General features: G+C 46.5%; 1 protein-coding gene across 1 annotated transcript in view; it reads left to right on the top strand.

The window, feature by feature from the left end:
* The window catches only part of EPHB1 (EPH receptor B1), a 328,791-nt gene that overhangs the window by 201,120 nt on the left and 102,555 nt on the right, over positions 1 to 25,116 (top strand). Inside the window, 1 exon segment of the mRNA XM_010858306.1 lies at positions 20,379 to 20,503. Coding sequence (XP_010856608.1) covers positions 20,379 to 20,503 — 125 coding nt within the window.

The raw sequence follows: 25,116 nt of genomic DNA, 5'->3' as shown, positions 1-25,116 counted from the left end.
AAGGGATGAGGTAGATGAACCGCTGTATCACCAAGAAGTCATGACATTTCTCTCCCCTTTCCAAGGCACCCCAGAGCTCTTCCAGTCTGGCAAGATCCGGTTCATCCTCCCTATCCTCATCTCTGGGTGTGTTGTGACCCCTTGTCAGTACCTGTGGCCACATCTCTCCTACTATTTGGGTCATGAGTGATGGCTCAGATGGTAAAGAATCTACAGGAGAGCTGGGTTTGATCCCTGGGTTGGGAAGAAGGTTGGGAGAAGGGCTACCCATGCTAGTATTCTTGCCTGGAGAATTCCATGAACAGAAGAGCCTCGTGGGCTACAGTCCATGGGGTTGCAAAGAGTCAGACACAACTGAGCAACTAACACTTGCACTTTCAGATAGATTGGCAGGTGAAGAATTTGACCAGGAGTAGTCCTGGAGTCAATCACTAAGTCAACTGCTAAGTGTTCGTTGACCATCCGTTCCCTTCCTGGAACAGCCCGAACTGAAATGACAGAAGACTCCTAAGTGGGTCCTGATTAAGGAGTAGGTGAGGAATAGTTATTATTCATGTTTGTGTCTCTTTTGAGTAGATAGTTTTGGAATACATGGACTCATTTGATCTTCATAATTACTCTGTGGCTTGTGTGTTATTGTTCCCAATTTTTCCAATAAGGAGACAGAGACTTCAAATGGCTTGAGGAGTCTAGGATTAGAAGAAGGGTCCGTAGGCCATCCATTCTGCCTCTGCCTTCCGTTTCCTGCCCTGAAAGGTGGATGGTGCCTCTGGGCTCCCCATGTCACAGCTTACACACACAGAGGGGTTATCCAGAGCCAGACAATGCCATCCTGCTGAGGGGAGGGGACCTCAGTGAGCAACATCCACAATTTTTTCTGTGACAGTGAACCATTAAAGGCTTCCACTGCCTCTGGATGGAGAGGTGAGCTAGGTGTGCAACTGTTAAGGGGTGCAAATCGTTCCCAAGGTGAGTTGGATCCTGACAATGGATGTTTGGGTCACAAGAGGGAAGAGTTTGGACGAGTTGGCTGCAAGTATTCTGAACATCATTGTCTGTTTTTGGGTATGGTGCACTCCTGTGGGGTGGTTCCTCCTTTGTTTAGGAGCTATGGACCACAGGTGGCTGGGTGAGCCATTCTTACTCTCCAGCAGAGTCAGGGTTTGTCACGCTGTTCTTCCTTGGGGCTTCCCAAGTATGCTGCATTGATGCTGCATTGCATCACTCTCATAAGCCCTACCCAATGGAGGCAGACAGCTCATGTTAGTTGATTTTTTTGTATCTGACAAAAACGGTTATGGTTGGCATCATTCTATCTGAGAAAGTCACCAATACACTTCTCTTGATCCTAAGGTTGTGATCTAAGGAGATTTTATAGTTATATTTTGGTCCACTGGGTACACATTGGATATATTAATAGTTCTTCCATCAGAAACAAGAATGGCTGGGGACACCAAAGGGTCTATTGAATCCTGAGATCCAGAGAGCCTCCATCTCCTCCTGTGATGACCCCAGTCAGGTATACAGTCAGACTACTCGAGGATCTTGAATTACTTGGAAAGGATCAGGGTAAGATCCTCAGCCAGCTCATAAAGAGTGGCAGAGAACTACCATTTTTGAGCAACTCCAATGTGCCAAGTCCCTATCAAGTTCTTTATAAAAATGAGGTGGGTCAGATGAAGAAACTGGGTTCAGAGAGCTTTTGAAATTTGCTCAGCCTCTCACAGCCAGCAAATGATGTTTCTGGGTTTCATACTTAGGTTTGTAGCCATTTTATCCTTGGACAAATCAAAAATCGCATTATGGTGAGCCATGTAAGTTGTAAGCTCCCTCTAAGCTATTGCCACATAGCTGGGCCACTTTAGCTGTCAAAAAAATGTCCATCATCTTTGGTCAGGGTTGGTCATGAATTATGCAAGCTTAGATTTACGTGAGGTCTTTAGGGATGCAGCCTTGCACTGAATACAGCTGCCTTGAGTTTAAAATAGACCCGATCAGGTGGAGCTCTCTCTCTTGCAGTGGCCCAGCGATCTGCAGAGAGGTTGTTATCACCACTAACTCTTGCAGTCACTCTCTGGCACCTGGCCCCAGGTTCAGAGTGATGGCTGGATCATCCAGCTGTCAGACAGAATTAAAGTGAATGACAAACTTTACTTATCTTTTCTGCCAACTAGACTCAGAGTGTCAGAACTGGGGACGAGGACCTTGGAGGAAATGTTGGGAAAAATGACACAAACCAGACCAGCACATCCATAAAATCAACTTGTAGTGTGGTAAAATAAAGTCAGTAAATTTGGGAGCATCTAAGCCAGAGAGAGCACACTCAAAGACCCATGAGGCCAGGAAGGTAATGGAGAGGAGCCACCCAGGGCCAGACGGAGGGGAGGAGTGGAGACCACAGGGAACTGATGGGGAGAAAGGAGCAGCCCCTACTCAGCTCCAGCAAGTGGTGCCATACCCAGTGCTGCCAGATTCTAGAAACTGAAAATCCATATTAAAAATGTTGACAAATAACTAGAAAATCCTAGAACACATGAGAGGCAATCAAATCCAATTCTGGATTTGACTTTTTGGCTGTGACTTGCCCATAGACTCAAAGAGCCAATCTGATCTACCCAGGCCTAAATGGTGAGTGTGCTGTGATGTACCATCTCATCCCACCATGGGGCAGTCACCTTCCCTGATTCCTGGGCTCATGGTGGTGGCTGTGCAGTGGGTGGGGAGTCCTGGGCTTGGTCCCTCTCTCTGCTCCTCACGTGACTCACGCAAATCCATTGAATTGCTACAGTCCCTCCTTTCTCCCCAGTAAGATGGGAGTAATGACACCTGCTTCCTAGTGCTGTGTGATGAGCAAATGACACAGGGGATAGAAACTCACTTTGCAAACCGTGTGATGGACTGGGAGATGAGCATCATTTCTGAGAATGTACCCTGAGCCAGACAGCAATTTGCTGGGCCTTTTCCCCCCAGTTTTTCTCTTTCCAAAGCCCTGAGTCCCTTTGTTTGGGACTGATGTCATCTAGATAAGATAAATGACAGATGTCAGTGTGGCCATTCTTCACGAAAGGAGTAGGTACCAGAAAGGAGAGCAGGGAAATCTGTGTCCCCGGGGGTTAATGGAGAGGGTGAGGATAGAATGGGATGTATGTGCCCAGAACAGGCTCCTTCTGTGGCTCCGAGGAGCCCGACTGTCTCTCCTCACTGTGTTTGGAGAAGCAGCACTTTCCCCTTGTACTACGCATCAGCCCTGGAGGATCCCATGGACGGGGGAGCCTGGTGGGCTGCAGTCCATGGGGTCGCTGGAGTCGGACGCGACTGGGCGACTTCACTTTCACTTTTCACTTTCATGCATTGGAGAAGGAGGTGGCGGCCCACTCCAGTGTTCTTGCCTGGAGAATTCCAGGGACGGGGAAGCCTTGTGGGCTGCCGTCTCTGGGGTCGCACAGATTCGGGCACGACTGAAGCGACTTAGCAGCAGTAGCAGCAGCACGCATCAGCAGCATTTCTATCTGACATTTATTTTACACACAGTTCATATATGGCCTGCTGTGCTGACTGCATGTAAAATACTAACGTATCGCCTGAGCCTGCAACACAGACACAAGCTGTTACTTAATTTTATTTAAAAAATGCTATACCACTCTGTCAATCGCCACAAGCCTCTAGTTTGTCCATTTTAAGGCATTTTTGAAGTTCCCAAACAATTAAAGACACTCAGAGATGCTACTTTTCCATACGTGAATTACCCAGCCCACCAATTCCTCTGAACATATCACCTAATTTGCATTATTCCTTGGTTAAATATAGTATTTGCATGCATAAAGAATAATCTTTGAATATGAAAAGGAATTTTATGATATTGCAATATATTGAGCTCTTTGGAGGAAAGATATTATGTAAATCTCAAAATTAAATATTAAAACAATATTACACTGCTGCCTGTGAAAATTTAGAGTGTTACGATCCATATGGTGAAGCTAGTCTGTTTTTAAGGGCTGGTCTCATTGGAAATTAGCAGGTGAAATTTGCTCCAGAGCGGAGAGAAGATTGAGTTGGAACTTCAAAAAGATGGGAATGACTTTAAGGAGAACTTTCATTGAGGTTAATAAGGAAAAGTTTTTTAAAAACCTAAAGTCAATGAAAATTTCACTGTTTTCAGTTCAATTTCATAGTTCATTTCATTGCTTTCTTATCATAAAAAGGTTGTTTTTATTGTTTCTGAAGCCCTGGTATTGAGAAGGAACTTCCAAGCAGCCTCAGAGAGGTCCTGCCATTAGCAAATAGAGTTTCTTATCTTTTGAGCTGAGCAGGTCAGCATGTAGCATTGCCCTTGACCAAAGTCATGGGCTTCCACTACTGGCAGCCTTAGGTTCTGCACTAGATGGTGACTTCTGCAGAGAATCAGACTTCCCACCCTGCCCCAGCTTCATGAGAGAAGGACCACACAGCACTAGGCATAAAGTCTTGATAAATATTTGCCACGCTTCTTTAGTCCCTGCATATGATATATGTTTGGTTGATGTGTAGTGATCGTAATATGTCCTGGTGATCCACAGGTGGGCAAGTGATTCTTCCAGGTCAGCAGGGAACCAGGTGTCTTCCTCCCCTATAGATCCTAGAGGGAAAATGTAAGGGACTGATTGTAGGGTATTACCAGGAGCCCCAGTGGTCTCAAAGGAACATAGTGAGATTCAACCACATTCAGAGGGGGATTCGTTTGTTTGCTTAAGCATGTTAACTTTGGAAATGTACTCACCACAGTCTTTGCAATTGCCTTCCACTTGCCGATTGCTTGTCTTCTGCTTCTAGGGGCTCTCATTCACTGACTCGACAAATATTTATTGAGGTCTTCTGTGTGTCATACATGGTTCCAGGCACAAAGAACACAGGAACAAACAGCACAGACAAGAGTCTGTGTCTTGGGGAGCTCATGTTCTGGTCCCCAGCATTCATTGAAACTGGTCTCAGAGGCCCAGAAGGGCACCAAGGGGGATCTCAGCTGGGCTCTGGGTTCCACAGCCTGCTGAAGTACCAACTCACACTTGGTGAAAGTTAGGATGTGATCACATGCTGCTGCTCTAGAGCTTTCAATCTGAGGAGGTTGTTGCCAGTTGCTCAATCGTGTCCGACTCTGCAGCCCCAGGGACTGTATCCCCCCAGGCTCCTCTGTGCATGGTATTTTCCAGGCAAGAATACTGGGGTGTGGTGCCATTTCCTTCTTCAGGGGCTCTTCCTGACCCAGGAATCAAACCCGGATGTCTTGCATCTCCAGCATCGGTAGGTAGATTCTTTACCACTAGCACCATCTGGGAAGCCCACACAGAGACAATACTGGGTGGGATATTATATTATTCATTATCTGACCAGTTGGAACTTCTTGTGGACAGATTTCACGTGCTGGGCCACTCGGTGTGGCCCATAGGTATGCTCCCTGTTCTAGTCCTGAGCAATGCCTAGGGATGCTGCTAACAGCTTGAGAACAGCTGCGTTGCTCTGAGGATGACTGGGCCCTGGGGACCTGTTTGCTCATTTTACTAGCTCTTGGGCCAAGCTGTCTAGGTACAGAGTTTGTTAGGTGAAAAGGAGATTGCTGGCAGTAGAACTGTAGTAAGTTCCTCCCCTATTCAAAGTCCAAATGAAATTGTTTTCACCCTCTTTACAGAGGGAGCCTCCAGCTGGATCAGGAGATAATTTCTGTCTGCTTTGTAGCCCAGGCAAAGGGGGTGGCCCAGGCAAATGAGCCTGCTCCTTGCTCCTCTGGCAAATGTCAGTTCCATGAACAGACTGTCATCTCCAGGAGAGTTGGGTCTTATATCCATCTGTGTGGCTATGATTCCCCCTGTGTCTAGCTAGGTGCCTGAAATAATAGCATTTGAGAAATGTTCATTGAATGAATTAATAAATTATGAAATGAATGTATGAATGGATGTCAACAAATGGTGTAGCTTGCGTGCTCTCTGTGGTCTTTCCTTCCTCCGGCATCTCTGGGCAGGCACCGTGTTTAGAGTTGAGACTCCACATTCTCCCAGATGTTGCTGAGACCTGGACTTCCTGGGTGCAATGTTCTTCCAAAACACAGCCCTGTGTGGGAAACACTCAGCCACGCTGGGCGGTTGGACTGCCCCCTCCCCGACAGTCAGGGCCCCAGCTGCTCCAGCAGGCACCAGCGGGGATGTCAGGGTGGCATTCCAGGGCTGCTGTCTGTCCACCTGCACGCCAGCTCCGCGCCTATCATTTTCACAGCACTATCCATGTTAAACAGGCAGAAGCACCAGGGGTTTTTGAATGCAGCAATTAACAAAACAGTAATCAAGCTAAGTGTTTAATTTCAGAAAATTAACATCTTCTCTGAGCGGATATGAAAGATGCGGAAAAAAGACACATTAAGTATTCTGGGTAAATAAAGGCATTGCTGGACCCCAGATTTTTTCTTGTGCAAGGGGCACTTTTTGCCAGCATCCCAGGCCTGGGGCTGTTTCCTCGGAGAGCTGAGCTGCAGGGCAACATCAGCTGTAGCATTGAGCCCTGGAGATTTAAATATGTGCTTATGTTTCTTCCTTTCTGTCTTTTTTTTGGACAGAACAAATGCTTTCTGTATCCAGAAAAGCTCAGGGGAACAAGCACCCATTCATGACCCTGTGAGCCCATGCATGCGTTGTCATCTGAGCTGTTCTAGTTATAAGGACAATGCATGTGTTCTTAGATGTGCACGAGTTGTTTGTGCACATGGACTGTATTTCTCCTGATGGACCAGGGCTTGTAAGGGAAAAGACCAGGTGTCACGGCTCCAGTAATCCCTGTACCTCTAAGCAGTGTCCTGTGTCCCAGGAAGTCCTCCTGGGCCTGACATAATGTTCACAGTTTGGTGGCGTCTCCTGACCCAGTGTGCTGCCATTTGTTTGCAGGAATGGGTTTGCGTGTGGAAAGGGAAGCTTGGGAGGAGCTGGGTATTGGGGGTGCTGGGTGGAGACAGGGACTTCTTGTGTCTGATGGCTCATCGGATGCCCTAAAAGGGGAAGAAGATAAGGAGGGCAAAGAAGGAGGCCTTGAAGGGTCACTGAGGTTCAAGGCTCAAATAGGTAGCCCCAAGGCTCCGAGGAGGCGCTGTAGCTCAGCAGGGAGACAGGCTGTGGGAGGCTGAATGGGTGCCACCTGGGAGAACACAGGGGAACTGAGTTCTTATAAGCCCACGGCTCCCCAGGGAGGGCCCTGGAAGTCTGGCTCAGTGAGCAGGTTTTCTATGGGCTCCTCAGGCACCCTGCATGTAAAACAAAGAAACCAAAGCAGGAGAATGAGGGCTGATTTGCAAATATGTGGGAGATGCAAGGGGGCTCCCAGAAGCGCGCAGGGATGGTGGGCTGGGTTCTGTGCGTGTATCACTTGCTGAGACTCTGAGTGCCCAAGCAGAGGTATTATTTACGCAGTTGGACATTCGGTCTTCTATTTTCTCTGTAGGTGGGAGATAAGCTCGGTTGCTGAGAATGAGAGAGGAGGCTTTGGGGTTGAAGGAGAATGAAAATGTTAGGCAGTGCACTACAGAGAAGGGGAGATGGAATTGACCAGAGAAATTCAGCATTTCTAGAAAGTATTTTGAAGGCCCATTTGAAGTTTGTGATCTTCCATTTACAAAGCTGCCCATTTGCCCTGTTGTGTGGCTTTCTCAGCAGTACCTGGCTGCTCTGAGCAGGCCCTATAGGAAGAGGATGGTGGGTCTCTCTCAGGCTGAGTTTTACTGGTTGTATGCTATGGAAAGATGAAGGCAACTCACGCCTGCTGCTTAGGGGAGTATTGTCAATTACGCTATTGCAAAATGGAACCCAAGCTGGATGAAGCAGGATAGGGCTATGCAGAACCAGTTAAGGCTGTGCGGGGGTGGGGTAGGGCTGGGGGTGCAGGGTGGAGTTATCAGAGGTTGCCCCAGGTGGGCAGGATGCTTGCATTCTAAAAGTATACTTGATGTGTGGCTTTGAAATTGGAGCAACTTCAGGCTGGGCCAGGTCCAAGTGAATGTCAAGAAGGGGCAGATTTGGATGAGTTGTGGGGGTTGGGGAGTGACTGTGTGCTATTCAGTGGACCCTGGAGTTACCTACAGGAGGGCAAGGCACAGACTGAGAAGATGACGGAGAGGGAAGCCCAAGGCTTCAGTGAATCAGGGTGTGATGTGGGAGCAGCACTCGAGGAGCAGCGGTTCAGCCCAAGGGCATTTGTGCAGAGGGTGCAGGTGGATGGGGAACAAGGAGGACACGGCCCACCTCCTGACACTGAGGTGTGCTGGGCATGAAGTCATAACCACCATACTGGGGAAAGCCACAGGATGGAGGGGTCTGCAGGGGAGCTACTGTTCCCTAAGGAAGACATGGAGGGAATGTTCTGGAAAGAGCCTGGTGGAGGCCATGGGGAGTTTTCTTGTTCTTGAACAGTCATTTTGGAGGGCCCGGGGCAGAGGTGTGCAGGGTGGTAAAGGAGAAAGTCAAGGTCAAGGGGATGGAGGCCCCGAACATGGTGGGGATGGAGTATAGGGACAGCTCACCGCTGGGCAGTGCCCATGGAATCCTGCCTGCAGGGAACCTCTTGGCCCTGAGGCCAGAAGACTTTGACCTCCAAGCCCAGGGAGGAGAGTCACAGCGGCTGCAGGCAGGGCTCCCCTCTCTGACGTCAGTGCGGTGATGACAGGCTTTGGGTGGTCAGTAGGTACCCTGCTGCAGGTGTGTGGGTGAGAGTCAGGGAGTAAGGGGGTACATGGGGTGCCATCTGCTCTCCCCTGTGGCCCCTTTGGTGCCTCCTGTGATCAAGCATTCAGCAAACCAGGGCTACCATCACTCTGGTCCCACAGGACAAAGGCTGACAGGCCTGTGGGAGGTGGAGCTGAGCGGCCTACCCCAGCCGCCCTACAGGCCACCCTGGGGCCCCTGCCTAGGATGGACATCACCTGACAAGGACCCCCATCACTCACACTTCCCTTCACAGCCTCCTGCTGCCATGGGGCACAGCATTCAGGGTCACTTCCTTTTACCGGCACACCTTCTGGTTGCCCCAGGAGAGAGAAATTGCCAGGAGGGGTGACCCAGCAGGCAGAGAGGCCCCAGGACACACTCACTGGGATGTCTTACCCTCCTAGCATAGGGAGCTGCGCACGTTCACCTCTGTGGAACCCCTGATCTCTGCAACCATGGATTATGTGACCCTCCCCATGCTGTGCATCCTCCAGGGGTTCTGAAGATGCTAGGAGCTTGAGTATATGGGGAGGGGAGAGAGAGGCCATCTCAGGGGCAGGAACCATGCTGTTTCAGACTCTGCTCTAGCTTGCTAGGGACAAGGAAGTCAGCTTTCTCTCTCTCCCTCTGTGCTATAATCCATAAATTGTAAGAACTGACAGAAAACTGAATAACCCCAGATGTCCTTTTAAGATGTAACATTCTGATTTCTAGACAAACAGTTTTCAAAGTTGAGCTTGCACCAGAATCCCCTGGAGGGCTTGTTAAAACACAGGTTGTTGGGCTCCACCTGCAGGGTTTCTGATTCGGTAGGTCTGGGGTGGGGCTCAAGATGCCACGTTCCTTCCCAGTGCTCAGGTGATGCTGATCTGGGAAGACATTTGAGAACTAGCAGGTAGATGATTCCAGGAGAGAACTAGAGAATTATCTGGTAATTTCAGATAATTACCTCAGAGGTAATTATCAGAAACGAAGGCCTCTGCTGTAAACCCACACCCCTAGAGCAGGCCCCAGGCCCCGGACCCCTCTGTCACATGCTCCCTTGGCTTAGAACCAAACCCTCAGTGGAGGGACCGGTGAAGGAGGTGCCTCCCTGTGGGTGTGGGGCTGACTCAGACACCCAGGCTGCAAGCCATCACTTTCTCCCCCACTCACACTTGGTTGAGCCCTTGATGAGACTCAGGTAATACTCTACAGCAGCATAGGAGTGATGCCACCCACCCAGAGCAGTCCTCTATCCCCAGGGGACTCAAGGTACAGAGGGAGATTGGAACGGATTGTCTGGGTCATCTCAAGGCAGAGCCCAGAGTGAAAGCAAAGACGCCAATGTCCACATTAGGGAAAAACAATTAGAAAAATAATGAATTCTGCTTTTGTATTCATACCCAGTCTCCAAACTAATTGCTTATTTGTTTAATCTAGTTTGACCAGAAATGTTACTGCACCAAAAATATTTAATGAGTCAGGCTTCCTAATGTAAAATTCAAGCATATTTGTGCAGTGAAATGAGTTTTCATCAACAGAAGAGGAACCTGTTATCTAAGCATTACCTTCTCAACAAAATTCTCTCCTAGAATAGGGATGTCAGAAGAAACACGATTCCTCTACACACAGTTCATCACTTGCACAATTCTTCTGCGTGAAAATTATTCTTCTTTGTCATCAGTACTATTGGGTCTTATATCTTTAGCTGACATTTATAGATTTGGGTTTTTTTCTAAGGGTGTGTTTCATGTAAAGAAAAAGATAACCCACCACCCCCAACTCCTCAGGTCCAACCTCATCGCTAATGCCTTTGAGGAACTCACAAAAGTTAATCTGAGGTCTCAAGGGGACTGATGGAGGCTGCCAGCAGTTTTGGTTCCCTCCACAAACACTTTAGAGTCTGAGCTAAGGACATAGAAAATGGACTGGCCTCAAGGTTCTGGGACCCCTGTTTTTGAATCGCCCAGAGCAGCACTGCGTGGTTCTGTTTCACACTTTATGCTTCAGGGAATCTTTTCTTGGGAGAAAGAATTCCACGGTTTAAAAAGAAAAGAAGTTAGAAAACCGTGCATGTTAGGGTAACATTTCAGCTGAAACATTCCAGTGAGATGGGAATGGCCCCAGCCTCCCCAGTTTCTGCCTCTGTGGTCTAGAAGCACTCCTGTCCTCACTCCCCTGGGACCTCTATACTCAGCCCCACTCCATATTCCTTCCCAGGTACAGGCTGCAGAATCACAATTCTGCCTCCCCACCCCACATCTTTCTCCTTTAAAGGTTATTGTCCCAGTTTGGCCTTTAAACTTGTGATTTTGACCCCTTTTACTTGTAGTGCCTTTGGAGAAGAGCCCCTGATCATTCCATAAAGGCAAACTTTTACTGAGCATCTGTTCCGTGCTAACACAGTGGGAGGAGGGTAAAAACAAGACCTCTGCCCTAAAGAATTTACTCCAGTGATGGAAAGCAGAGCTGATCACCTAGAAAGTTAGGTCCCAGTGCACTGTGTCCCAAGGTGGTAATTACAGCCCAATGAGCATTATTAAAAATAAGGACTTTGAGTTGGGAGGAAGGAAGAGACACTCTGGTGGGCGTGGTCTGACACAGCTAAGCCAAGGCAGTGAGTGGCATGATCTGGGCCTTGGTGGGGTTATGAAGAGAGGTGGGCAGAGGGGGTGGTTCTGCAAGCAGAGATCCCCAAAGCTGAGTGCTGCTGGGATCAGTGAGTAGAGCAGTGAGATGAGAGCGGCGGGTTCCTTGGATGGAAGAGTGGGATGCAGCCTGGACTGGCCAGAGGCTGCCACATTGTGAAATGTTAGAGATCTCTTTCCAGTGGGGATCTGATGAATGTTTTGGAGCATCAGAGGAAGTAGGTAAAATGAGCTTTGGGATGGTTAATCTGCCTGTACTATAATATGAAGAGGCCCAGAGGGAGACAAGGATCAGGGACAGGATGTTAATGTGTCAGTCAATGTGGGCGACCAGACCAGAAGAAATGTGGGCACAGAGCCAAGGGACTGTCCATGACTCCTGGGCCTGACTCACACCACCGGATGGTTGGGTCCTGCCTCATCCCCTCCCCACAGTCACAAGCTCTCCTTGTCCTCAAGGACAAGGCACCCCATCGTTTATTTCCTAGATTACTTCCCAGCAAAACTGCAGGTCATCCCGAGATGTTACAGGAAACCATCTTTCTTCCGGAGCATTTGTCACACCAACCTCTGGGGAACCCTGCTGTTAGCCTTCCTGTTCTCTAAGCCCATTCTTATTCATCGCTCCACTCTGACTGGGTTGACATGTTTATTTATCCCCTCAAAGATATTTATCATACAAATACCCAAGGCCTGTCACGGAGTTGTGCTTTTCACATTTACCTTGAGGACCTATGCCCAGGGATTGATTTGCATCTGTGAACAGTGGTGGACCCAGAAGGAGACTTTGGGCTGGTTGCCAAGTCCCCTGTGTTGGCAGACTGGATCAAGTTGGAAGAAGCAATGGACCACACAGGGCACATCCTCGGAACATTTGAAAACCTCATAACATCAGGGTTAATATTCCTATTTTATAGTTGAAGAATTTAAGGTCCAAAGAAGTTAAGTAACCTTAACCCATGACCACACAGTAAGCAGATGGCAAAGCCAGAATAGGAGCCCCCCTCTCTGTGTAGCATCTCTAGGGCCCCAAGCATGGCCCGTCTGCATTTTTGCTAACTCCTACTGCTCTGGGCTGGGACTTTGGCTCCTTACCATTCCTCACCACCCTCCTTGTCTTCCTCACACCTGGCGTCTATGGTGTATATTGCAGGTGATTAGTCTAGGGATGATTTAGCTGGGAAATGCTACTCTAGAAAGAGTAAGGGGTTAGCATTACCATGTGATCCAGCAGTTCCACTCCTTGGTGTGTATTCAAGAGAAATGCAAATATAGGTCCACACAGAAATTTACAATGACTGTTCTTAGCAACATTATTCATAATAGTCAAAATGTGGAAACAACCCAAATGTTCATCAAATGATGGATATTTGTCCTAGAAACAGCAATGCCCAGGATGGTAGAAGTGGTGATAAACCTCAGATGGACACTGTTCAGGCTGGGGCAGCTGTATCACTCTGAGGGGTCACTCTGAGGATCGCCACCCACCTTGCAAACATTTCTTCATGGAAGGACTGAGGAAAGCTCACCAGCCAGTCCAGCATGAGTTATTGTGACAGAGGCAATGGACTCTCCTATCCATGGGCCTCTTTGAGGAGTTCAGATAGGATAACCCGTAACTGAAGGCCATGTGTCTTCCAGGACATTTGCTAAGCTTGTTACCTGAGGCCAAGCAGAGGGGACTCAGCAGTGACCCTCTTGGGCCTCACAGCAAGGCTTCCCCTGGCATTTTCTACCTGCAGGAGAAGCACTGTTTTCCCCTTTAGATGAGATTTGCTGAACTCTGAAAATTCAAGTTCCATATTTTCATAACCTCTTCAAATATCTCACTCCAATTATTATTGTTGTTCAGTTGCTAAGTCATGTCTGACTCTGCGACCCCATGGACAGCAGCATGCCAGCCTTCCCTGTCCTTCACTGTCCTAGAGTTTGCTCAAACCCATGCCCATTGAGTTGATGATGCCATCCAACCATCTCATCCTCTGTCACCCTTCTCCTCCTGCCCTCTATCTTTCCCAGCAACAGGGTCCTTTCCAATGAGGTGGCTCTTTGCATCTTGTGGCCAAAGTAGTAGAGCTTCAGTTTCAGCATCAGTCCTTCCAATGAACATTCAGGGTTGATATAATAGATCAGCTTAATTTTAAATGCATGTGTGTTTTGCTATTATTTTTCTTCAAAACTACTGATAAATACTTTGGTTATCTTAAATAAAATATTTTAACATCATTTATTATATCCCCAAATGGATTATGGTGATAACTGTTGAAAGAATTCTTTGGACATAAAAGTCAATGAAGACATTAGGAAGTAATTTTTAATAAGGAAAGATAATGCTTTAGAACTTAGTAATTGTCCTAGGGGAAAAAAATTATCAATCTATTCTCGCATTTGGAATCTGAGATGCTTAATCATTGGGAGAAAACTTGCCTTATTTTCTCTGAGAAAACTTTGAACATGACTGGAGTCTCTAACTTGATTAAAAGGTCAAGCAAAGAATATTTTAAACATAAAATGTTTGGTCCAGGAGAACCCAAGATAGGAAATCAGGCTCCACAGTAAGACTCCATGGTCCAGATTTGGGGTTATTAAATTCCAGACAGAATCACGCCACCCTCCCAAGACCCAGCCAGAGTCTCAGAGGGGTGCAGGCCCTCCAATCTCCGTTGGAGCCCTTCTTTACAAATGGAGGGCTGGTAGGTGGTCCGCCTGGGCCCATCCACGATGCCTCTGGCAGTGACCTATGACGAGTTTGGGCTGACACTTGCCCCAGGTCACCTGCAAGTTCTTTCATAACTTCCAACTGGGACCATCCCATCCCTGCAATTTATCCACATCTCATTTGTCAGTTCAGGCAGGAACATTCTGTGCACTCTCTCTGCTGAATGTGATATACCAGCTTAGATCTGTCTGCTTCAAAAGCAGTTTGGGAGGAAGGGCTCCCCAAGGTCTTCCTTCACAACAACAGAGACAAAGGGCTCAGCCCACCTGCCTTTGCATTTTCTCCATCCCTGAGCCCCTGGACCAATGATGTTCAAGTCTCTTTCTGCTTCTGACACAGTTAAAGGGCCTTTTATTATTGGCTCTAGACAGGCATTCAGACACTCCTGGTTCTGATTCTGTTTGGACCCTCACACAGATTTTCCTCAGTGCCTGATGGAACACTTGTCATTGCTTCCCCACTCTCCTCTTTGGATCCTGGCTTCCTGTTGGGTTGGCCTCTTTACTTTACTGAGAAGAAGTTCAGGGCAATTTTGAGTATGTTTGGATTTTTTGATCACTGTCTCTTTAGGCCAAACATATCTTTCTTTTTTGTAATTTTAATTGTATTGAAGTATAGTTGATCTATGGTGTTGTGTGAATTTCTGCTGTACAGCAAAATGACTCAGTATGGCTTCCCTGATAGCTCAGTTGGTAAAGAATCTGCCTGCAATGCAGGAGACCCCGGTTCAATTCCTGGGTCAGGAAGATCCACTGGAGAAGGGATAGGCTACCCACTCTAGTATTCTTGGGCTTCCCTTGTGGCTCAACTAGTAAAGAACCTGCCTGCAATGCGGAAGACCTGGGTTTGATTCATGGGTTTGGAAGATGCCCTGGAAAAGAGAAAGCCTATCCACTCCAGTATTCTGGCCTAGAGAATTACATAGACTGTATAGTCCATGGGGTTGCAAAGAGTTGAACACGACTGAGCAACTTTCACTTTCATGCATATATATATACATATCCTTTTTTATAATGATTTATCACAAAATATTGAATATAATTCCTTGTGTTATACAGTAGGACCTTGTTGTTTATCCAGCCTATATATAATCATTCACAGCTACTAATCCCAAACTCCCGGTCTATCCCTGCCCAGCACCCTTCCCCCTTGCCAACCACCAATCTGGTTTCTGTGTCTGCAAACACATCTTTCTTGATCAGTACCTTCTTTACAAATAGCCCCTAAATTGATTCTTTGCCCTTTCTTTTTCTAAAGAAAGGTCTATATTTGCTTACTTGCTAAATTTTAATAATTTTCATTTCTTTCTGTCTGTAGAATGTTTAGTTTAGTCAAAAGTGATCTGTGTGCTTGTGAAGAAGAAATTCTTTCAAGGATTCAGTGAAACTATCCCTTCATCTGAGGATGCAGGTTTATGAGAAAAGACAGCTGGCCAGGGTGTACTGTTCAAATCATTATATTTGGGGTTCCAGGGGCTGCTGCTTTGAATTAATTTTCCCTCCTATCTTACCTCTGCTTTTACTAAAAGCAGTTGGTATTTGAATGAATACCTGAGCACTTTTTAGTTTTGTTTGGTCTGAAGATTTTCTTGCATATAAAACATTAGATTTAGAGGTGGCATTTGCACTTGAAGGAAAAAGAAGTTGTCACCATAGGTGATGACTGATGGCAGGGTACCAAATATACGCTGCCCCTGATCTTCAGGGAGGTGCAGTAATACTTTCCCACTTTCTCCCCTGTGCAAAATCCCATCTCAATTAAAAGGTAAGACATTTAGAATGACCTATATGAGGATAAACAGCCTGCCTTGGGGTCTGTGACCACAGCGTCATCACCATAAATCTGAGAAATGCTGGCCGCGGTGGCCGTCACCCGCTGGCAGTTTCTCCTGGGTCTTTGTGCTGCTGAGGGGCTACCAGGAGGTCCTTGCCACCTGTGTAACAGGGGCATTCCTGTCCGTGGATTTGACTCCTTTGAGTCTGGATCAACCCGCCCTATGAAGTCTCTGCCATTTGACCCCAACCGGGACCTCTAAGCAGGACTGTGACTTTACTTGTCCTTCTGTCCTGTGTGGTTAGAGCAGGGGCCTGGTGCCATGGGTGGCAAATATGCTGAGTTTTGAATGATGGCTTTCCAGGGATTAGAGGCAAAGGAAAGAAACAAGCCCATCAAAATCCTCAGGTCGTTGGGATTAATCTTTCCAATTTTTAATACATAATGCTTCAGCTTTTTAGGCAGAAGGATCCTGAATCTATGTGGCCCTGACATGAGTAACATCATGTCAAAGGAGCCTGTTTCCACAGAGGACTGAAAGGGCAGCCCCTTCAGTGTGATAGGTGGGGACAGGGGTTGGGATGCTGGGGAGAGGATTCAAAGAGGCCATTCCCACCCATCCTGGTGGACGCAGCAGGATCCCAGACCAACTCTACAAACTCCAGAACACAGCCTCACTCTCCCTGAAGCAGCTTCATCCTCTCTTGGATGTTCCGCACACAGTGAACACAGGTGTCGGAGAAGCAAAGTCAACCCCACTCCCACCCCGCCCCCCACCATTAACAATCCAGCCTGTACCAATCCATACCTGGTGCCTAGTTTTACTTTAGTGACTCAGCAGCAGCACCTCACACATCCTGTCCTCCTGGGAACACTGCTGCTTGGTCTCTAGGCGATCACACTCTCTGGTTCTCCTTCCAGAGCCCTGGTCTTTCTTTTCAGGCCCCTTGGCAGCTTTCCCTCATCTCCTGAATCTTAGACTGTATAACCTATTCTGCTCCTGCTCTTGGTCATTTCTGGTGCTTTTAATATGATACACTGGTGACTTCAAATTTATATCTTCAGTCTGGACCTCTTCTACGTGCATCTCAGCCATCTACTAGTCTGGTACATCCTAGATGTCTCAAAGCAAGCAGGTCCCAAGTAAAGCACCTGGTCTTTCCTTCCAGACTGCCTGTACCAGTATCTTCCCTGATCTCACTTATGCCCCTGCCCAGAAACTTCCCAGCTGCTCAAACCAGAAACCCTGGAGTCATGATGACTCTTCTATTTCTTCCACATCCCACATCCACTGAGATAGTCTAAGTATATTCAGAATCTGACCATCCCCATTCTCACTGCCTCCACCACTCCGAGCCTGGTCCAAGTCACCATGGTCTTCTAGCTGGCCTATTGCAATTGTGTTAGGATAGTTCTTTCAGCTTTCCCACAGCCTCTGCACTCCATTTGTAACACAACAGAGGGTGATACATGAAACTCACATGATGTCACTCTCCTGTTCGAAGACCTTCTCATGAGTCCCCGTCTCTCTCAGTGGAAGCTAAGGTCCTCTTTTAGTGTCCCTGCGGCCCTACCATCTGTGGCCTCGTCTTTGCACCAGTCCCACCGGCTCTTTACTGTTGCCTGGCTGCTCCCAGATAAGAAGCTTTGCCCTGACATTTCTATCTCATGGGCTCTCCTCCCAAGTATCCACCTGCCTCCCTCTCTTCCCTCCTTCATCCCTTGCTCCTACACCTGCTCCTCAGGCAGGGCCTGGCTGACCACCTGATTCAGAATTGCAGCCTCTCCCCAGCTGGCCTCCTACATTATAGCATTCTGTATCCCTTCTCCTCTGATCCATTTTTTTCCCACTGTACTTGACATTTTTAACATACCTTATGATTTATATATTTACTATGTCTAAGTCTCTGAATCCCGCCACTAGAAAATAAGCTCTGTGAAGACAGAAAATGTTAATCTGTACTCTCTAGAACCTAGAATGATTACTGGCATATGACAGATGCCCAGTAAATACTTGTTTAAATAGTTAATTACGTGGATCTGGGCCATGATCCTAAGTTGGGAGGAAGTGAAGATGCATGTGATAGTTGAGTCAGGATCAAAAATTATTTCCACTTAATTGACAAATAGGCCAAATTCGACACCATGAAGGTACATGTAAATCCCTGTAGTCCAAGCAAAAAGCCAACTCTATAGACAAAAGATGAGGAGCATACCATGGGAAAACCTAAAGGTTATATTGACTGTGGTTTCAAAATCCAATCACAGGTATGTGTTTTTGAAGCAAAGGCTTCTGGTCCTATGAATAGATGCATAGTACACAGATCATGGTAGATATTAGTTTTACTCTAATCTTTGCTGTTCAAACAGCAGTGAGAGAATTGGATTCACCTCAGGGCCTTATGCCTAAAGAGATGTAGATAACAAGCCCCATTTGGAAGACAGCCACCTCAGGTGGCAGCATATCATGGGAGAAATTTCCATAGGATCTGGTCATTCTTTTCAGCAGGAAAAACTCAGGGGAGACCTAACTAGTTTCTTTAGCTATTTGACAAGCCATTCTGTGAAAGAGGGAACATTCTGTATTACTTCAGTTGGCAGAACTGAGACCAGTGGGAAGTTCCAAGACATATTTCAGATAAGGATAAGGAAGACGTGCACATTGGTGAGAGATATGCAGGCATGGAGCAGCAACTCCTGGAGTCAGTGAGCCTCCCACCCCCAGGGATGCAGCAGGGCTGGCAGAGAATAATTGATAAGGGGATTCAGAACTGCATCAATTCAGGTCCTCCATTCACAGATGCCACGATGAAACCAGATATACCAAAGATTTACTGGGGAAGTGGGGTGGAGGCCAGAGGAGGCTGGGAGAGCTATCAGACCACAGTGAAGATCTGATCCCTCTAAAGAAGAGAGGGAAGGAAGAAGAATTGAGTGGGAAGAGCTTTAGACAGACATGAGTTGCAGGGAAGTGTCGGGAAGTCCAATGGGGCGTGTTTGAGCATAAGTCACCCATCGGAAGAGTTAAGAATGGACCTGCCATCGCATCCCCACCACTTTCAGTCATTGGGTGGGAGCAGCAAGTGGGAAACCGCTCCACATGGATGCAGTGATATATCTCAGAATGCTGCAGCTGGGGCCAGTAGTCAGTTATGCTCCCAGGAGTAGGAGCTCTGAGGGGCGCATTTTCATAGACATCACAAGGTCTCTAATGGGAAGTGGGCAAAGTCCCAGATGAACACTGTGATTCTAAGGGCTCATCACAGCACCTCTCACTCTGTGCTCTTTTTATGGCTCCCCCAGACTATGAGCATCTTCCTAATATCTTCCCTGAATCGTCCCTGCATCTCCACCTCGCCCAGGTGCCTCATGCAGTAGGTGTCTGCTAAGAGTCCTAGGATCATGGAGAAATAGAAAATGAGGGAGCCCTGTGACCCGGCAGCTCTGCTTTGTAATTTCAGGTCCTGGAGGGGAATCTGTTAACTTAAATCCGGGACAGTAAATGTCACTCAGCCATAGTCCCCAGAGAAAGCCTTGTAAAGTTGAGCTCGTGTGAAGAAGCGACCTTCATCACTGCAGAAGTGCCAGGACTAAACGGAACAGCCCCTGAACAGAGCGCAGACTGCAGCCTCATCCATTACCTGCTTCTTCCCTAGACAGACAGCCCCCATTTATTATTTCCAGACTGTTTTCATTTTACTTACACTGTGTGAAAAATGTTGAATTGGGAAATAAATAATATTCTTTTTAAACAGAGATTTCGGAAGCACTTCACAGATTTTGAAATTATTATTCTGTTTCCAAATGTTTGGTTTGTGTATTGTTTCTTCATTTATATTTGTGAGTGCTCAATAGCAAATGTCCTCATTTGGAAAACTCTGACAGAAGTCGAAAAGAACTCTGTTGCTGGCCTGTATGCATATTTTTTGGAGAGATGCCGCCTCTCTTCCTTTTGAAACACAGCAAAATCTTCCATGCAGTCTCAGAAAATGTTTGCTAGAATGCTCTTTTCCACTGCACAGCAATTCAGCACTGACCAGCTTGACTCTTTCGCTGACAGGCTTTGCCTCCACATTCTCTTCTCTGTGATGGCTCACCCCATTATTGCAAGACTGAGGTTCCTTCAACACCATTTGCTCAAAAGCAGTCCATCTCTCTTCGTGATCCACTACCTGAAGCATAGATTTGTCCTGCTGGTCACGCCCTTCATGCCTGACTCTGGCTTTGTCAGTTCATACTGTTCTCCTGTGGTTTTTCCAGCCATCTCTTGTTTTGGTCAAACCTTTCTTCTTGTTCACTCCAGTCCCTGCCCTCATACATGTCTTCCTGTCCTAAATTGTCACCTTTTCTCTCCTTTGGTGCCCAAACTCCATTCATTCTGCAAAACCTACAGGAAGTTCTGTAGCTCCATCTGAGCTGATGAGAAAGAAAAGGTGGCGTTCCAACCCAATAGCATTTCTCTGCCTATTTATCTCTGAAAGACAACCTTTCTCATATCATCAAGTGTCTCTTCATCTGCCTTATCTCTTCCTCTCTCTGCAGCCCCTTCCACTGTTCCCATCATGCACCAGGTTAGTGCCACCATGAGGAGCATCACATTGTCATGGCCACAGCCGGAGCAACCCAACGGCATCATCCTGGACTATGAGATCCGGTACTATGAGAAGGTAAGCCAGCCCTGCCTGCAGGCTTACAAGATCCAGGGCCAGCCACTGTTGTATGGGTGGTAGCCAGCTGAGGAGATACAGGCTGGAGGGAGTCCTGATGGGGGGAGGAATCTGGTGACAGAGGCCAGAGGCTCCCTGAGAGCACTCCCCAGCTCTGCCCCAGCAAAGATCTCCAGTGCCCAGGCGCTTTCTGCACCAACTCAAGAGAGAACCTTCCAACACCCTACCCTGCTCTCTGGACCACTCACTGGGCTGTCGTGGATGGACAGAACCAATTCCATTCTCCCAGTCACCAACTTGATACATGTGTTTGCTGGGCTACAAACCCACCAGTGTTCCCTGAATTTTCTGAAGATTTTGTGATTTTGGAAATTAGTGTTTTTCAAAGTTTTTGATCATGTACCTCCAATACAAGATCTTTTATTTATAAATCATATGCATGTATGTACTGACGTATGTATGAATGTTTAAAATATCTAAGTGGAAATGAAGAAACGAGAGCTAGAAATTAATAGAAATAGAAGTTTGTACATTATCTTCTTTGACTGTTCTCTTGTAGCTGTTGCTGGGGACTACAGCAGGGCATGTTCTGCCAAGAAAAGGGAAATGGTGCCCTGTGGTATTTACCCCTGGCCTATCTGTGGGGGAAGCAGGGCTTTCCTCCCACCATGGTGAACTGTAACACTTGCAACATCCCAGGAAAATACAGTATTTCTTATATACTGACCCAATACAGTATTTGTGCAAACACCATTTATTCATTTATATTTGTTTGGCAAGTACTTTTTTTTTTTGAGTGCCTGCTATTTGACAAGTAATGTTCTAGGATATACTAGAGATAAAACAAGGATTCCTGCCCTCAAGAAGCTTACGTTCTAATTCAAGTGGACAGAAAATGAATAATGAACATAATGAATAAGGGTATCATACAGTATGTTAGAAAAAGAGGATTGTAAAGTGGGGGAAATAGATCAGGGTAAATGGGATCAGAATGGTCAGGTTTGGGGGAGGAGTAGTTGCAAAAATAAATAGAATGGTAAAAGTGAAGCTTTTGGAGAAGGTAAGTTCTAAGTAAAGACCCGAAGGAAGAAAGGGTGTTGTATAGCAGGCATGTGGGAGATAGAGAGCCTATATAAAGGCCCTGCAGCCAGATAATGAATGCTGGTTCAAGGAGCAGGAAGGAGACCAGCATGACTGGAGTCATATGAGCAACAGGAAAACAATAGTTAGGGGAGAGGTAATCCGAGCAGGTGCTCATGTTGGGCTGTAAGAACCTGAGCATTTCCACAGATGAGATTGGGATCCGTAGCAGGTTTGGAGCAGAAGGGAAACAGAATCTAACTTACATTTTAAAAGGATCATTCAAGCTTTTCCACTGAAAATAGACCTGCTAGATTATAATAATCTAAGACAAAGATGGGGGACAAAGCCAAAGCCAAAGCCAACAGGATTTCCAACAGGTTGGATTTTCAATTGGGAGTGTTTGGGCCTGAGTCACTAGGATGACTGAGAACGGGATTACTTGTGGCTGGAGCATGTCTGGGCTGAGGGAAGGGACCATTCAGCTTCGTGTCTAAAATGCCTCTGAGATAGCCAAGTGGAGATGTGCCACAGGCAGCTAAATATGCACATTTGGAGTTCAGAGGAGTGGACTGGGCTGGAGATGACCATTTGGAAGTTGTCAGTGTGTGGACGCCCTGAGCCCAGGTGAGACTGTCCAGTGGGTCAGTGGAGATAAGAAGAGGTTCTAGGATGAAGACCTGCAGACTCCAACATGGAGGCAGTGTTGAAATGGAGCATGACTGCATTGGGAAGGGAGTCTTCATTTCCAGAGCCGTCCGTAACTGACAATCACACAGCTGTGGTCCCATTACTGAACCACTTACTCTAGGTCAGTTTTCACATTTGTAAAATTCACCAGTTTACCTCCCTGAAAGCAGAAGGCCAGATGGATCACCGATCTAGCCTGCAAGGAGGTGTGCCCTTCAGCTGTTATAGCCGAATTTGCAAGCAAGGTGAGGGTTAGGCAGCTATTTACTCATTTAGAGGATTCTGAGTTTCACAGTTGATTCTGATAATTCAGGGAACTGGGGGTAATTCACATGATCTAGATTCATAAGCCACCATTATTTTCATTCAGCTTTGAACTGAGGGTCTTTATTTGCTAGATTTTTTTTTTTTTTATCATTTAATGAAGTAAGTGTTGGACCAATCCAAAAAAATTTTTGACCAATCTGGACCTGTCGATTTCACGACCTCATTTCATCACCAAAGTTGACCTGGACAAAATTCAAGTTGACCTAGACTTAGTTCTGTTGACCTTCTTCAATAGAATATCATGCTTGGCCATATATGCTGTGATGTCAGAGTCACCAGTAAGGTCACACCCAGTCCCCTTCCCATATACACATGAACTTGAGCCTTGTAGCTCATCTCAAATAAATAATAATGTCTTATTTGTGTGCCCCTGTTGGGTGCCAGAGACTTTCTAAACAATCTCTCCCCCTCACAGCCCAGTATGGTAAATATTAATAACATTGTTTTGGGTAAAGAAACAAATACACAAAGAAGTTTAAAAAAACAAGGCCAACTTACTCAGATCACACAGCTAGAAAGGGAGTCTCTAGCCTGGGTTCTTTGCCCTGTAGCCTATGCTGGTGCTGGGAAGGGATGGGATGTATGGGAGACCACCTGCCCTTTTCCTCTCCCACTGTGCCAAGGGCAGTCACCAAAGGAGGGGGTGAAAGCCTCAGAACTGAAACCAGGAGGCTCAGGCCTCTGTCCCCCAGCTCCTCATTCCCCCACCCACGCCCAACTCCTTCACAGCCTTTCCCTGTCCATGCAAGCCTCCCCACTAAACAAACTGCAATTAACTTCGACTGCTGATGCTATGAAGGAGGCTTATTCTCCCTTATAGATCCTGTCCCTACTTCTCAATAATTTATGCTAATTATTAACAGAACACATGCACAGCAGTTCAATGCCAGAGGGGGCTTCCCTACCTCAGTGAGGCAGATCATTGTCCCAGAGGATAGAATGCTTTCCTGAAAGAGAAGATTCTTTGTCCAAGCATTGGTTACCATTCAACATATTATGATAGAATTCTCACTTGCTTATAAAGTGCTCAAATATAAAATTCATTACATTGCCTTGACCATTTCTAATTTCTAAAGAAAGGACATTATCTTGTGAGGGTATTTTGAAATAATAATCACAATGACAATAATTCATCACATATTGAGTGCCAGTTATATGCCAGATATTCACAGATATATTAGTTCTGATTCTCAAAAGAAATGAAAGATATTTGAAAGTTGAGTATAACCAATTTATGGATGATAGAACTAAGTCACAGAAAGGTCAAATGATCTACCCTTAACCTCATGGGCCACAGCTAGGGAACCACAGAATTGGAACTGTAGATATTTTTATTATATTTCAGTATATTTCTGAGTTCAATGAAAGACTGGATGCAATGTTGATGCAATGTTGTTGGCCTCGGAAATAAGACAGTGTATCTTAATTTTCAACCCAAATACTTATAGCCAGAATCATTTGCCTGCCTGTTCCACAGGGGTGTGGAATCCTGGTCTTTAGAAGATACAAACAGAACTCAGCCCAGTAGATGTCCTGGATTCAACCCAAAGAAATAGAACTCATCATTCCTTCTTCCTGTGCCACTTCTTCTAAACTAGGACTCAACATCATTTTTCTGTGAGGACCAGCTAGTAAATATTTTAGGCTTACAGGCCATAGTCTCTACTGCAACTACTCAACTGTGCCTTTATAGCAGGAAGCAGCCATGGGCAATAGATAGATGACGATAGAATATGGGCATGGCTGGGATCCAATAAAACTTTATTTGCAAAAACAGGTAGTTGGTCATAGGCTGTAGTTTTCCAAGTCTGGGTCTCCTACTCCACATCACTCTCCTGGTTTGTGCTTGGGACACCTGTCAACTTCAGCACTGTGAGTGGAATCAATGAGGCTTTCCTCTCCTCCAATAGCTCATTAATAGAGAGCTCAGATGCCATCAAGCTGATGCCAGCAAGCTCTCCCATGCTCATCTTCTTCCCCATTTTAATATGCTTCCATTCATCATTCTCTCCTGTTTACTGTCTTGTAGCACTTTTCACTCCTGACGTCAGTGCTTATAGGCAAACCAAGGGAGAACGTCTACAGCTGCTCTTGGCTGTCTTAATGATTAAGCATTTAGACGTCGACTCGCTCTTCGTATTAACTAGGTGAGGACAGACTGCTTTAGGCCTTGGGTATTTCTACCCTTCAAATTTATTTCTACCCTTCATTTTCTGACAGGAACTCACTCAGACCTTGGCAATATCTTGTGCTCCATCCATGGGTTCAAATTACTGGTCCAAAGTGGACTGTTTATTTATTCAATAGCACTGAGGTGTTGGGCACCCAGGCAAGGCGAGCCCCATGCTACATGTTAGGGATGGAGAAAGAAGATATGGTCTCTGCCCTCAACAGCTGCAGCATCTGTCCCCCTCCCACTTACAAAATCATAAGCAACCAGAAAAAGAAGAAGAAGAAAAGGAAAAGCAACTCTGCTCTTCACTCTTATCTGCCTGAAGTTGACGAATGGTTTTGAG

Source organism: Bison bison, unplaced genomic scaffold (assembly GCF_000754665.1).
Source record: "Bison bison bison isolate TAMUID 2011002044 unplaced genomic scaffold, Bison_UMD1.0 scf7180017864384, whole genome shotgun sequence".
Classification (NCBI taxonomy): domain Eukaryota; kingdom Metazoa; phylum Chordata; class Mammalia; order Artiodactyla; family Bovidae; genus Bison; species Bison bison.
This window is presented reverse-complemented; position numbering and strand designations above follow the sequence as displayed.